Source organism: Sprattus sprattus (assembly GCF_963457725.1).
Source record: "Sprattus sprattus genome assembly, chromosome: 1".
NCBI classification, from domain to species: Eukaryota; Metazoa; Chordata; class Actinopteri; order Clupeiformes; family Clupeidae; genus Sprattus; species Sprattus sprattus.
Window position 1 is genome coordinate 23,425,057 of NC_137920.1, and position 12,500 is coordinate 23,437,556.

Genomic DNA, 12,500 nt, shown 5'->3' on the forward strand with positions numbered 1-12,500 from the left:
AGATGTGCGAAAGGAAAAGGGGAAATGAAGAAAAGAGGTGGGGGAGGGATGTATAAATGAGCAACACAAGACGTCCAGCAAGCCAATAATGTCAGTGATCGGCACAGGCCATCCCTTTCCCTTCGCCACGTAGTGAGCTGTGTGGAGCTGTATGACCATAGAGGCTAGAGTGCACAGAGTGACCATAGAGGCTAGAGTGGTCAGAATGACTATAGAGCTGTGTGGAGCTGTGTGGAGCTGTGTGGGGCTGTGAGGAGCTGTGTGGAGCTGTAGGGAGCTGTGTGGAGCTGTGTGGAGCTGTAGGGAGCTGTAGGGAGCTGTGTGGAGCTGTATGGAGCTGTAGGGAGCTGTGTGGAGCTGTGTGGAGCTGTGTGGAGGAAGTACTGAGCTCTGATGTGGTGCTAGAATTTTTATTTTTGTTTTATGTTGAACACGTTCCTTCTGTGGAACAATGCTATAAAACAGTTATTCAGTGCTAGCAATGGTTCCTCTTCAACTGTTGCTTTTGTACTATATAACAAAATCTACACAGATATATATAAACACACACACACACACACACACACACACACACACACACACACACACACACACACACACACACATTCACACACTCTCTGAGACTCCTTCTCTTACAAACACACAGACAGACACACCCACACACAGATATACACACACACGCACACACACACAGATATATGCACACGCACACAAACACACAGATATACACACACTCTAAACCAGTCATACTGCCTGTTTGTTATGTTTGGCACTCTTTCTCATGAGAATATGTGTAGTCTTCCAGTGCTACCTCTTCCAACGTGCACACACACACACACACATACACACACACAGACCCACACACACACACACACAAACACACACGCGCACACACACACACACACACACACACACACACACACACACACACACACACACACACACACACACACACACACACACACACACACACACACACACACACACTAACATACACACAGACACGCACACATGCACATGCACATGCACATGCTCACACACACGGGAGTGCACACACACACACACACACACACACACACACACACACACACACACACACACACACACACACACACACACACACACACACATACACACACACACAGACACGCACACATGCACGGGAGTGCACACACACACACACACACATAGTGTTCCAGCCCTACCTCTTTAATGGTGTTCTTGATCAGCCGATTGGCAGTTTGCAGATCCTCTGGTCTGGTACTCTTCAGTAACCGTGCCAACAGCTGTGAAAGAAATACACTCATGTAGGATCATATAAAGCAATGTTTCATAGAAGCAAGATCAAGAGGACCATTTCAAGAACCTTACACGCAACTGAAAAGAACCGTTTATAATGGACATAGGAACTTGAGACAAGAGAAGACATGTTCATTTCAGTGAAGTGGATTGGAACTGCCATTTTCATTTTTCATTTCAGCATAGTATGCATACTCATATCATAAACACTTATCACCAGCATGAGACACTTAACACGTACGTAACATAAGCCAGACACGCACCTTAGATTTGTCTTCATCGTCAAACAGAGAACTCTCTGGTCTTTGTGTTGGTGGAGGCATCACTAACGTAGCTGGTAGCTTGGGATCTTTCTTGATCACACCTAGAGAAAATTACGGTGAGAGGAGAATCAAATGCATTAAAACCTTGAATTTTGTTAGAATGGGAACAGAATGTTCCTTTTAGAATGTCGTATTCAAACTAGAACATATTACTAGAAACTAGGGTCTCAGCTTGTCCATTTAAGAACTTCTAAATGTTTCTTCTTAGAAAATGTCAATATCATCTACTTTTATATGTTCTCTGATGAGAACAAACTAATTAACCCGGGAAGATTCCAAAGTGCCAGCATTTTCCCCTTAATGGATCATTGCAAGGAGGATATTGCAACCATTTGTGGATATCAGAATTGGAAGGATTATCTAGGGTGACCAGATGTCCTCGTCGGGTCTTTGTGTTCCTCTGTTCCACAAACTTTCACAACTATTGACTAGTTGCATTGTTTACAACAGCACATCATACAGATGTCATGTGCTGTTGTAAACAATGCAACTAGTGACTAGTTGCATTGTTTACAACAGCACATGACATCTGCATGTGGAAAAGATGGCAAAACCTTGTCGCGGGGGAGGGGGCGTGGTCATCTGTATGTGGAAAAAAAATGGCAAAACACCATCGCAGGGGGACGGGGCGGGGTCATCTGTATGCTATACACTACCACGCCCCCTCCCCCGCGACAAAGTGTCCTCTTTTACTCAAACTCAAATATGGTCACCCAAGATTATCACAAACACTTAGCATTTTCCCAAAAACTCAGGCAAGCACCAAACTGCTGATAAACTCTTCAGAGGCATACACTGACATCTTAATGTAATACATAATCCTAGTCATTGTAGTCATCTGAAAGGTAAGAGGTTAAAGGACTAATAACACTCTGCCTTCAAAGTAACACTATGAAGTTTCTGGAGCCGCCAGGAAGAGTCTACTTTCTGCTGGACTATTCAGTTACTTATTTGCTGTCTTGATTTGTCTTACGTTGCACTTGCTTGATGTTTGACTGTGTTAGGAAAGTTGTTGGCAAGCTAGCCAACATAGCTATCACAATAACATTACAAAGAAGCCGAGGCAAGAGCACTTATTACTAGCATCAATGTCCAAGCTTCCTAACATCGCTAACGAGATGTCTTGCTGGCGGCTGAGTTTAGCTAAACCTGTTGAATTATATTACTTTGTTTATAACAAACTAGCGAGTCAACAGCTTTCCACAGTCAAACCCAAGCAAGTGCAACACAAGACAAAGCAAGACAGCAAATAAGAAACTGAATAGTCCAGCAAAAAGTAGCCCCCTACCTGGTGGCTCCAGAAACTCCATAGCGTTACTTTAAATGACCAATAACACTTGCCAGAAACGCGTACTCTGCCTTTTAATAACCAATAACCCATCGCCAGAAACACGTGCTCTGCCTTTAAATGACTAATGACACTCGCCTTGTTTCTGGAGCATGCGGTAGGCCTCCTGGATCTTTGGTTCCTCCTTCAGCCACTGGGTCCAGCTGTAGAGCACCTCAGTCACCCGCTGCTTCACAGCCGCTGGGCTGTACGAGCCCAGATACTGAGAGGCCAGAGATAGGGGACAGGAGAGGGGGTGGAGACGGGGAGACGGAGCACAGACAAGAAGGTCACTAATCACTCATTAAGAGGTAGGCAACACACGAGAGGGCATTTCCATATTGTGTTTGTGCATAGTGCACGTGTAGACATAGGAGGGACAAGGTAAACATAATGCTCATCCATTTATTTATCCATCCATCTCTCAATCAATGCATCAATCAGTATCAATCAATCAACCAATCGATCGATCAATCGATCAATGCATGTAAAGTTTTTGAAGGTAGATACCTTTGGTGAGAGTACTTTGATGAGCTCATTCAGGAATCGAAACTTTGCTGCCTCGCCATGGAATGTCTTGCCACAGTAGTTCATGCAGGCCTCCAAAAGCTTTTTACACACACACACACACACACAGTAGTTTAAAGAGGTGAATGTTTAATACATGTTTAATGTAGTAAACACACACACACACACACACACTCGGTAGTTTAAAGAGGTGAATGTATTATAAATGTTTAATGTAGTAAACACACATACACACACAAGTTTGAAGAGGTGAATGTATTATAAATGTTTAATGTAGTAAACACACACACAGAGAAGTTTGAAGAGGTGAATGTGTAATTAATGTTTAATGTAGTAAAAGTAAGTAAACCACTGAGAGTATATATCAACGCAAGGGACCCGTGCACTAATATCACATAACATATGGAGATAGAGTTATGGTGCTGGGATTAGCTTACAGTTACAGTATGTACATTTTTTTTGCAGGACAGTTAAATGTCTTAAAGTAGAAACATGTCTTTAAAGGCTTCTATGAGCCCATGTAGCATTAAAGAGACAATTCTGTAACAGAGGCTATCACTGAGTCAAGAGAGAGGGGAGGGGACGGCAATGGTGCGCTTGAGTTGCAGATCTTACATACCGCAGCTTTAATTACATTATAACGCTCCATGTTGGCGAGTTAAAACCGGCTCATTAGAGCTCTGCCAAAGGTTGGCAATAAGTGACTGTCATGGGGGCTTCAGCTGACACTTGTTAAATAAACATGGCAAAGTTCGCCAGGGGCTAACCAGCTTAGACATATACAGTAATGATAAACCTTGAAGGAGTCAGTGCCAAAGATAAGACATGAGATTAGACATAAGTGCAGTGCAGACACTGTGTGGGTAATTCAGTAGTGAGACTGAAGCAGAGAATTCTGGGATTTGTAGTCTTGTAATGCAGGGTGAGGGCAGAGAGCAAACTTACAGTGAGGGCTTGCAGTGCCTCTTTTTCCTGTGGGGACTGGATCTTATGTGCCAGAAGCCGGGTGGCAGTCTGGGGCCTGAGACAGAGTGGGAAGAAAGAACAACGTAAACAAGCAGCTGATATAAAAAAAAAAACTGGTTTTAGGGGCGGAGGATGTTTGAAGTGATTTGGGTTAAAAAATGTAACTCAAACACATCCAGAACCACCATTGTTCAGTATAAAAAAAGGGAATCTTTTCCGGGTATGACAAAGCAAAGGCATCACAATACATTGCTAAATGCACTGCACTTTACGCAACTGGATTACAAACACAGAATACATAAAAAAAAACACAGAAACATGGACACATTTTATAATTTCATTTTATAAATTATCTTACAAAACCAAGATTAGAAACTCTGCAAAGAAATTATTTGAAATGCTTCTCAAATATGAACAAAGGCATCCATAGATAACAGCTGGCTGCGGAGCCAGATAAGAGCCAGATCTATAGCAGACTTGACTGCTATCTGTGTACAAGACTTCAGAGGTGGTGTGATGAGGCCTACTGACCCCTCTGGCTCTCTGTTGACCTGCTCGTAGAAGCCTTGAATGCAGTCCCACCTTTCTGTCGAATTACTTGGATCAGTTACTTTATCTAGAGAGAAACAGGGGGAGACGAAAGTATGTGTTTGAGGAGTGTGAGTATGTGTGTGAGAGGGAGGGGGAGAGAGAGCGAGAGATAGAGGGAGAGGAAGAGAGAGCGAGAGAGAGCGCAAGATTACCTCACTCAGGCATGTACACGTTACTTTCATTAACGTTTGAAAATGCAACATAACTACGCTATTTTAACAGTTTTAATAATTAAAACATGCTGTGTCATTGTCGTTGCCAAGCGTTTGTGTTTTTTCAGGGCCTTGGAAAATCATTCATTTGACGTGACCATGAATGATAGTCACGCAGATGGTAATGAAGTGACGGTTGTTGGTTGTCACACTCTCAAACCGCAGTGTAACTATTTTTCTGCACCCTCTCTCTCTCTCTCTCTCTCTCTCTCTCGCTCCCTCTCTCTCCGCAGTGTATCTATCTATCTGCGACCTCTCTCTCTCTCCCTCCCTCTCTCTCCGCAGTTTATCTAGCTATCTGCGCCCTCTGTCTCTCTTTCTCTATCGAGCAATTCAAAACTTTTGACAAGCACATGACAACTCGCGCAACGCTTCCTGTTTTTTGTTGTGTCCTTCAACAACAGATACGCTATATACGCAGGCCTACCTAAACTTATAACATACGAGCAAACTGTTAAACTAGTTTATAAACTTAAGATAAATCTTGTTGCGAAAGCAGCCGTAGTCTATGATAGGCCTAATGATACAGGACTAGCGAATACGAAAATCTACGTTCGCTACCAGAAGGTGGAAGAATTAAGTGAATATGTCCATTTTCTAAATAGCCTGGTAAACTTCATGCACTTAAAGACACACAAAATAGCAATGGGTGATGCAGCCACTGATCAGAAAAGCCGCATAGGTGGCAACTTTGACAGCTGCGCTGACAGTGACTAGACACGTTCAGCCCCATAACAACAAAGCTTACGCGCTCGCTGCATAAATAACTAGGCCTATATACGCTATATCCACAATAACTATATGTTCTGCCTACTTCTGGTGATTATACACATTTAAAATATTTAAACATACTCAGCCAAGTTTCTAATGTGTCCGTGCTCTCGCCTGTCGCCATGTTCGTCTCGGTTGCGATCACACTGTTGCGCCCACAGCAGCGACTTCCAGTTCTGCTCGGCAACATGTGACTTACATTTCGCTAGCTCAGAAGTCACGCACAAAAGAAAAGAAAACTCATCCACGCCCCCCTCGCCATAGCCACTTATTTTTTTTCTTTTAAAATCGTCTTGAGCTTTGGTCCAGTACTTCAGACACGACTGTATCTAAAATGTCACAATTTCTGCAGAGTCATAGCAACAACTAGAGCTATCGTAACACATGTAATTAGTTTTGCTCACTGTTGGTCCAAAAATGGGCCGTCTCAAGTGTGTGGTTGTGCCAATGCCCGAGACAGCAAGCGTCCACTGGTTGATTTTGGTCGGCACCCCACTGAAGGTGTGCCCCTTCTGGTCCGCTCTCGGCCCAGCATCATCTTAAGTGTAACTCGGCGTGGATAATAACATAAAATGTTAGCAATTCCTGTCATTTCTAAAACATATCCTTGGCATGGTCTATTCACAATATAAGCCGCTAAACATAAGTTCATGGTACTAGAAGGCTCTCAAGGTGAAATATGACAGTGAATTTAAGACTTATGTCACACACTGGTAACATTATAAAAATAGTAGGGGTTGGTGAAAATGATCAAAACAAGTATAAATGAGTACAGAAAAAAAACTGTCTGTCTTACTAACTGTTGTCTGTAACTGACCAATGAGCCAAAGCCCTGCGGACTGCCAGCTCTGCCCTCAGTCAAATTACCTTTTGCTATCAGCGGTGTTTTGGCAAGCTGACCTCTATTCAATTACTTCACATGTCCCTTGATTCTTATGACCATGGTGTTCACATTGATGGTGGTGGTGCTGGCATTCAATGGGCTGCTCACAAACCAGTGGCAATTACCAGTATGACTCAGTCAGTCAGTCTATATAACTCTATGAAACAGATCCAATACATACTTTATTCCAAATGTATTCAAATCAATTATTTATTAGTTTACAGAAGTAAAAGACAAAAAACATACATTCAGAGAAAAAAAAAGTCAGAACAGATTTGACTTTTTACAAAGTCCCCCACCCCCCACACCTTCCCGTCCCCATCAGTGTTGCAGCACTCTTTGCAGCCGTTGGCATGTTTCTCCATTCCCTAAAGATACCATCATTTCTGCAACACTTGGTCCTTGCTGGAAGAGGAAAAGGAGGAACAAATTTAAGTTAATAACTTAAACAATATACAAAACATATAAGTCACATGTAAAACCCCTCCAAGCATGTCAGAATAAGGCTACAGCTCAGGGATAAGATCTACTAAGTATTGTCCGTGAGAGCCTGTGTGCGATGGGTTGTCCGTGAGAGGCTATGTACGATGTATTGTCTGTGTGCGATGTATTGTCCGTGAGAGGCTGTGTGCGATGTATTGTACGTGAGACGCTGTGTGCGATGTATCGTCCGTGAGAGGCTGTGTGCGATATATTGTACGTGAGACGCTGTGTGCGATGTATCGTCCGTGAGAGGCTGTGTGCGATGTATTGTCCGTGAGAGGCTGTGTGCGATGTATTGTCTGTTTGCGATGTATTGTCCGTGAGAGGCTGTGTGCGATGTATTGTCTGTGTGCGATGTATCGTCCGTGAGAGGCTGTGTGCGATGTATTGTCCGTGAGAGGCTATGTACGATGTATTGTCTGTGTGCGATGTATCGTCCGTGAGAGGCTGTGTGCGATGTATTGTCCGTGAGAGGCTGTGTGCGATGTATTGTCTGTTTGCGATGTATTGTCCGTGAGAGGCTGTGTGAGATGTATTGTCTGTGTGAGATGTATTGTCTGTGTGAGATGTATTGTCTGTGTGCGATGTATTGTCCGTGAGAGGCTGTGTGCGATGTATTGTTCGTGAGAGGCTGTGTGCGATGTATTGTACGTGCGAGGCTGTGTGCGATGTATTGTCCGTGAGACGCTGTGTGCGATGTATTGTACGTGCGAGGCTGTGTGCGATGTATTGTCCGTGAGACGCTGTGTGCAATGTATTGTCTGTGTGCGATGTATTGTCCGTGAGAGGCTGTGTGCGATGTATTGTCCGTGAGAGGCTTTGTGCGATGTATTGTCTGTGTGCGATGTATTGTCCGTGAGAGGCTGTGTGCGATGTATTGTCCGTGAGAGGCTTTGTGCGATGTATTGTCTGTGTGCGATGTATTGTCTGTGTGCGATGTATTGTCCGTGAGAGGCTGTGTGCGATGTATTGTCCGTGAGAGGCTGTGTGCGATGTATTGTACGTGCAAGGCTGTGTGTGATGTATTGTCCGTGAGACGCTGTGTGCAATGTATTGTATGTGAGAGGCTGTGTGCGATGTATTGTACGTGAGACGCTGTGTGCGATGTATTGTCCGTGAGAGGCTGTGTGTGATGTATTGTCCGTGAGAGGCTGTGTGCGATGTATTGTCCGTGAGAGGCTGTGTGTGATGTGTTGTCTGTGAGACGCTGTGTGCGATGTATTGTCCGTGAGAGGCTGTGTGTTACCTGCTGCCCGCTGAGGGCCAGTCTGAGGAGCTTCATGACGGAGCTGTACTTGGTGGACTTCACCTTCTTGGCCACGGCCTTCAACTCAGAGCTCAGACCCTCCGTAGTCAGGGCATTCCCACGGTCTGCCTCCATCAATCTACATGGGGGGGTGAGATAGGGGAATAGGAGAAAGAGGGGATGGGTGTGTGTGTGACAAAATGTGTGTGTGTGTGTGTGTGTGTGTGACAAAGAGTGTGTGTGTGTATGAGAGAGGGAAAGTGTGTGTGTGCGCAAGAGACAAAAATTGTTAATACACATGTAATAGCAGTATCACATTTACACACACAGACACAGACACATAGACACACACACACACACACACACACACACACACACACACACACACACTGCAATATCTGCGCTGTTTGTTTATTTTCACTGCTCCAGTACAGAACTCACTACTGAGAATATGCCACTGAGCGATTACTCAACTACAAAAACACTGACAGGTCTGCCCTTCTCATTTAACTCCAGCAAGCACTGGCTGGTAGGCATGTTCCCAGTAGTTAGCTTTTTGTTTTGTTTGTGTATACATGTTTTTATTTCTTTCGCAAGCCGTCTGTGCCTACAAACCATTGGTCACCCATGGTAACCTCTGTGTCTGTTTATGTTCACTAGTCCAGTAGTTAACTCACTGTAATACTAGGGCGGCGATGGTCTGGGCCTCTGACGTCACCTCCTCTAGATGTTGCCGGGATACGGACGGCCTGATCCACAGATACGCGTAAGTAGGGGTCACCAGCTCACGCAGGGAGGAAATGTGACCCTGGGTAGGGAGAGAGGTCAAAAGGTCAAGGTCATACATCAAAAAGTGACGACTGAGGAAACCAACGGAGACGGACTGCTGTTTTCTTTATGACCTTTCAACCAAGTCCCCATAAAAACACCTAAACCATAATTCTATTCAGTTCAGATTGAGGTACTTTGCTACTGGGCCAACAATCGCTCGAAAACATCTGGCAATGACCCATCCCATATAACTGGCCATTGGGGTTCATAATGTTAGTTAAATAATATAATATATAGGGAAATAATAATAAAGAAAATCATCATTATCATAACAATAACATAATAAAATAATAATCATTTCCCCAACCCAACAGAATGTATGGTGTTGTAGATTGTGTTCTCAGTACATTTCTGGTCCTAACGCTTATAACTCTCATTGAAAGGAGGTACCTTAATAGGAAAAGGGTTTGGGGTTTTCAGTACATATACACACCTCCATTCTAAGTCAGTGAACTCAATTATCAGTGAATATAACAGTGTTTCTAAATCCTGGTCAATGAAGACCCACAGCACGGCAATGGGTCAGTTCAACCTCTGGTAGCCTCCACACTTTATCTGACAGAGTACAAGGTCATCAGAACTCGGCATGCTCATTATGTACCCTCAATCAGGGAATTGCTGCAAAAGAGCCCTCTGCTCAGTCAATTCTCCCTGAATTAATAATGATAATGATGATATGGCATTCTAGGAATCAACTTCTGCCATTGTTTCCAAAGAGTTTGTATTTTAATGTAGTCATCTGCGAGAGGTACAGATGCTCTTATTCAAAGCAGCTTGCCAAGTGAAGGACGGGGCAAAAAATGTGCTGATTTAGGTTAAAATAGTTAAAAGTGCTTCAGTCTCACAGTGCAGACACAGAGACAGAGGGAGAGAGAGAGAGAGAGATCAGAGGGAGGAGGAGGAAGAGGAGGAGAGGAGCAACTGTGTCATCTTCATGACATTTTGGCCTCAGCCGTATGCGTGACCTATCAGTGGTTAGGCGAGTGGGAACCTTGGTTTCCTTTTAGCTGCAGCAGTGGTCAAGACAGTGTGGGCGGTTTTCTGTTTCATTTCTCCTAGTCTGATAATTCTACCTTAAAGCCGTGCGATGCAAACAGGTGTCTTTTGAAGAGTTTTTGCTCTCGCCTGTTTCAGCAGACACAGAGTGAGTGGGATGGGTGCAAAGGGGGCCAGCAGGACTGAGTAATGTCTCCAGGCTACTCAAATGTGTCATGGGACACTGTCACTGTCACTGCCACTGTCACTGTCACTGTCACTGTCACTGTCACTGCCACTGCCACTGCGTCTGTCACTGTAACTGTCACTGTCACTGCCACTGTCACTGTTACTCTCACTGTCACTGCCACTGCTACTCTCACTGTCACTGCCACTGCCACTGCCACTGCGCTACAACAAGACTAGTGGTGTTAAACAGACAGAACATGGACAAACAATATGGCTGCCACCACTTCAGATTGGACCCTTAACCGTGTGTGTCTTGATGGTGTTACTAATACTGTATTCCATAGGATACTTATGACTGATGTACAGGTCAAACAATATGGCTGCAACCACTTCAGATGTGAAGGGAAGTACAATACAGTACTCCATAGGACTAGTAGGATGACTCCATAGGATTAGTAGTAGTAGTAGGAGGATTCCACAGGATTACTAATTACTACATTGTATGCTTTGTACCCTAGTTTGTATTCAATGCTGGCCGGTATGTTTACAATTCTAGAGTCTGCTAAAGGGGTGACTACGGATCTATTTAATGTGTTAGGAAGTAGTGTTGCACCGATACCGATACCAGTATCGGATAGGGCCCCGATACAGCACTAAAATGGTGGTATCGGTATCGGCGAGTACCAACAAATAGTGCAGATACTTTTTTTTTTTTTTTTTTTTTTTTTTATCAATGGTTTGGTCCACAAACAAAACAAACACACAAAGAAACAATACAGGGAAAAAAAAAAAAAGAACTGACCAAACTTTAACTCTATTGTGTTCAAAATCAGAAAAGCCACTGTGCTGCTCAGTAAGGTAAACCATCAATTATAGAGGACTAGTCCTCAGTTATGTCTGAAGTGCTGAAACTGCCTTTCTTACTGTTACACTAGTATTATACATGGGACCAAACCATTGATAAAAAATAAAAAATAAATAAATAAATATATATTTTTCAAATTTCAAACAGAGTGGTATCGGTATGGTATCGGTATCGGCCGATACTGCACAGCCAGGTATCGGTATCGGTATCGGAGCCAAAAAATGGCATCGGTGCAACACTATTAGGAAGTAAAGAGTCTTATTTGCTTGCTTCATCTACATAAACTGGAGTGACTGATCATTCCTGTAAGAAAGAATGGTGGTGTATTATTCATGGTAGTACCTTTCTGAGGTGAAGGACCCGCTGGATGTAGTCCTCTTTTAAGACATCCTGCTCCTGGACCTGTGGGCCAAACGTTTGCCTGATATGCTCCCTCAATTCTTCCACTAGGTGGCGACAACGCTCCACATCGCCTATCCTGTGCAAGAGGTGGATCCTGCAGAACACACACACACACACACACACACACACACACAGACACACACACACACACACACACACACACACAGACACACACACACACACACAGACACACACACACACACACAGACACACACACACACAGACACACACACACACACAAACAAACACACACTCAGTTATATAGTTCATGTATTTCTACAGTTAAAAACAGAAATATTAGGACACAGCGGTTGTGCAGTAGGGTTCCTGTCACCTGTTAAACTCTGGTAGTTTGTCCAGATCCAGAAGGGCAGAGTGAGTTGTGATCTTAGACTCGTTGAACTCAGCGACGAGCTCGTCCAGTTTACGCCCTGTGCGGTTGCCTGGGAGACAGAGACACTGGACAATCACACATACTCACATGCCTTCATTGTGCACTGCGGTGGAATACAGACCACTTTATCCCCAAAGGAATTTGAGAAATCCTGACTAAACACCTTTATCTATCTTTCTCTCGCTCTCTCTCTCTCTCTCTCCATCCCTCCCTCC

The 12,500-nt window shown here is 43.9% G+C and overlaps 2 protein-coding genes across 2 annotated transcripts in view; both read right to left on the reverse strand.

Annotated features, from left to right (window-relative positions):
• LOC308366940 (ADP-ribosylation factor-binding protein GGA2-like) overlaps positions 1–6,207 on the reverse strand; it is a gene marked incomplete at its 5' end in the record, with an annotated part of 13,692 nt that extends 7,485 nt beyond the window's left edge. The window contains 7 exons of the mRNA XM_080840741.1: positions 1,206–1,286; positions 1,563–1,663; positions 3,049–3,172; positions 3,460–3,558; positions 4,423–4,498; positions 4,975–5,059; positions 6,099–6,207. Coding sequence (XP_080696867.1) covers positions 1,206–1,286; positions 1,563–1,663; positions 3,049–3,172; positions 3,460–3,558; positions 4,423–4,498; positions 4,975–5,059; positions 6,099–6,207 — 675 coding nt within the window. The remainder of the gene's footprint in view (positions 1–1,205; positions 1,287–1,562; positions 1,664–3,048; positions 3,173–3,459; positions 3,559–4,422; positions 4,499–4,974; positions 5,060–6,098) is intronic.
• A 1,004-nt stretch (positions 6,208–7,211) lies between these two features.
• ears2 (glutamyl-tRNA synthetase 2, mitochondrial) overlaps positions 7,212–12,500 on the reverse strand; it is a 9,757-nt gene continuing 4,468 nt past the window's right edge. Inside the window, exons 5-9 of the mRNA XM_080840685.1 lie at positions 12,226–12,334; positions 11,832–11,985; positions 9,307–9,437; positions 8,630–8,768; positions 7,212–7,305 (exon numbers count right to left, since the gene is read on the reverse strand). Of these exons, the coding sequence (XP_080696811.1) occupies positions 7,222–7,305; positions 8,630–8,768; positions 9,307–9,437; positions 11,832–11,985; positions 12,226–12,334 (617 nt within the window). The 3' untranslated portion in view covers positions 7,212–7,221. The remainder of the gene's footprint in view (positions 7,306–8,629; positions 8,769–9,306; positions 9,438–11,831; positions 11,986–12,225; positions 12,335–12,500) is intronic.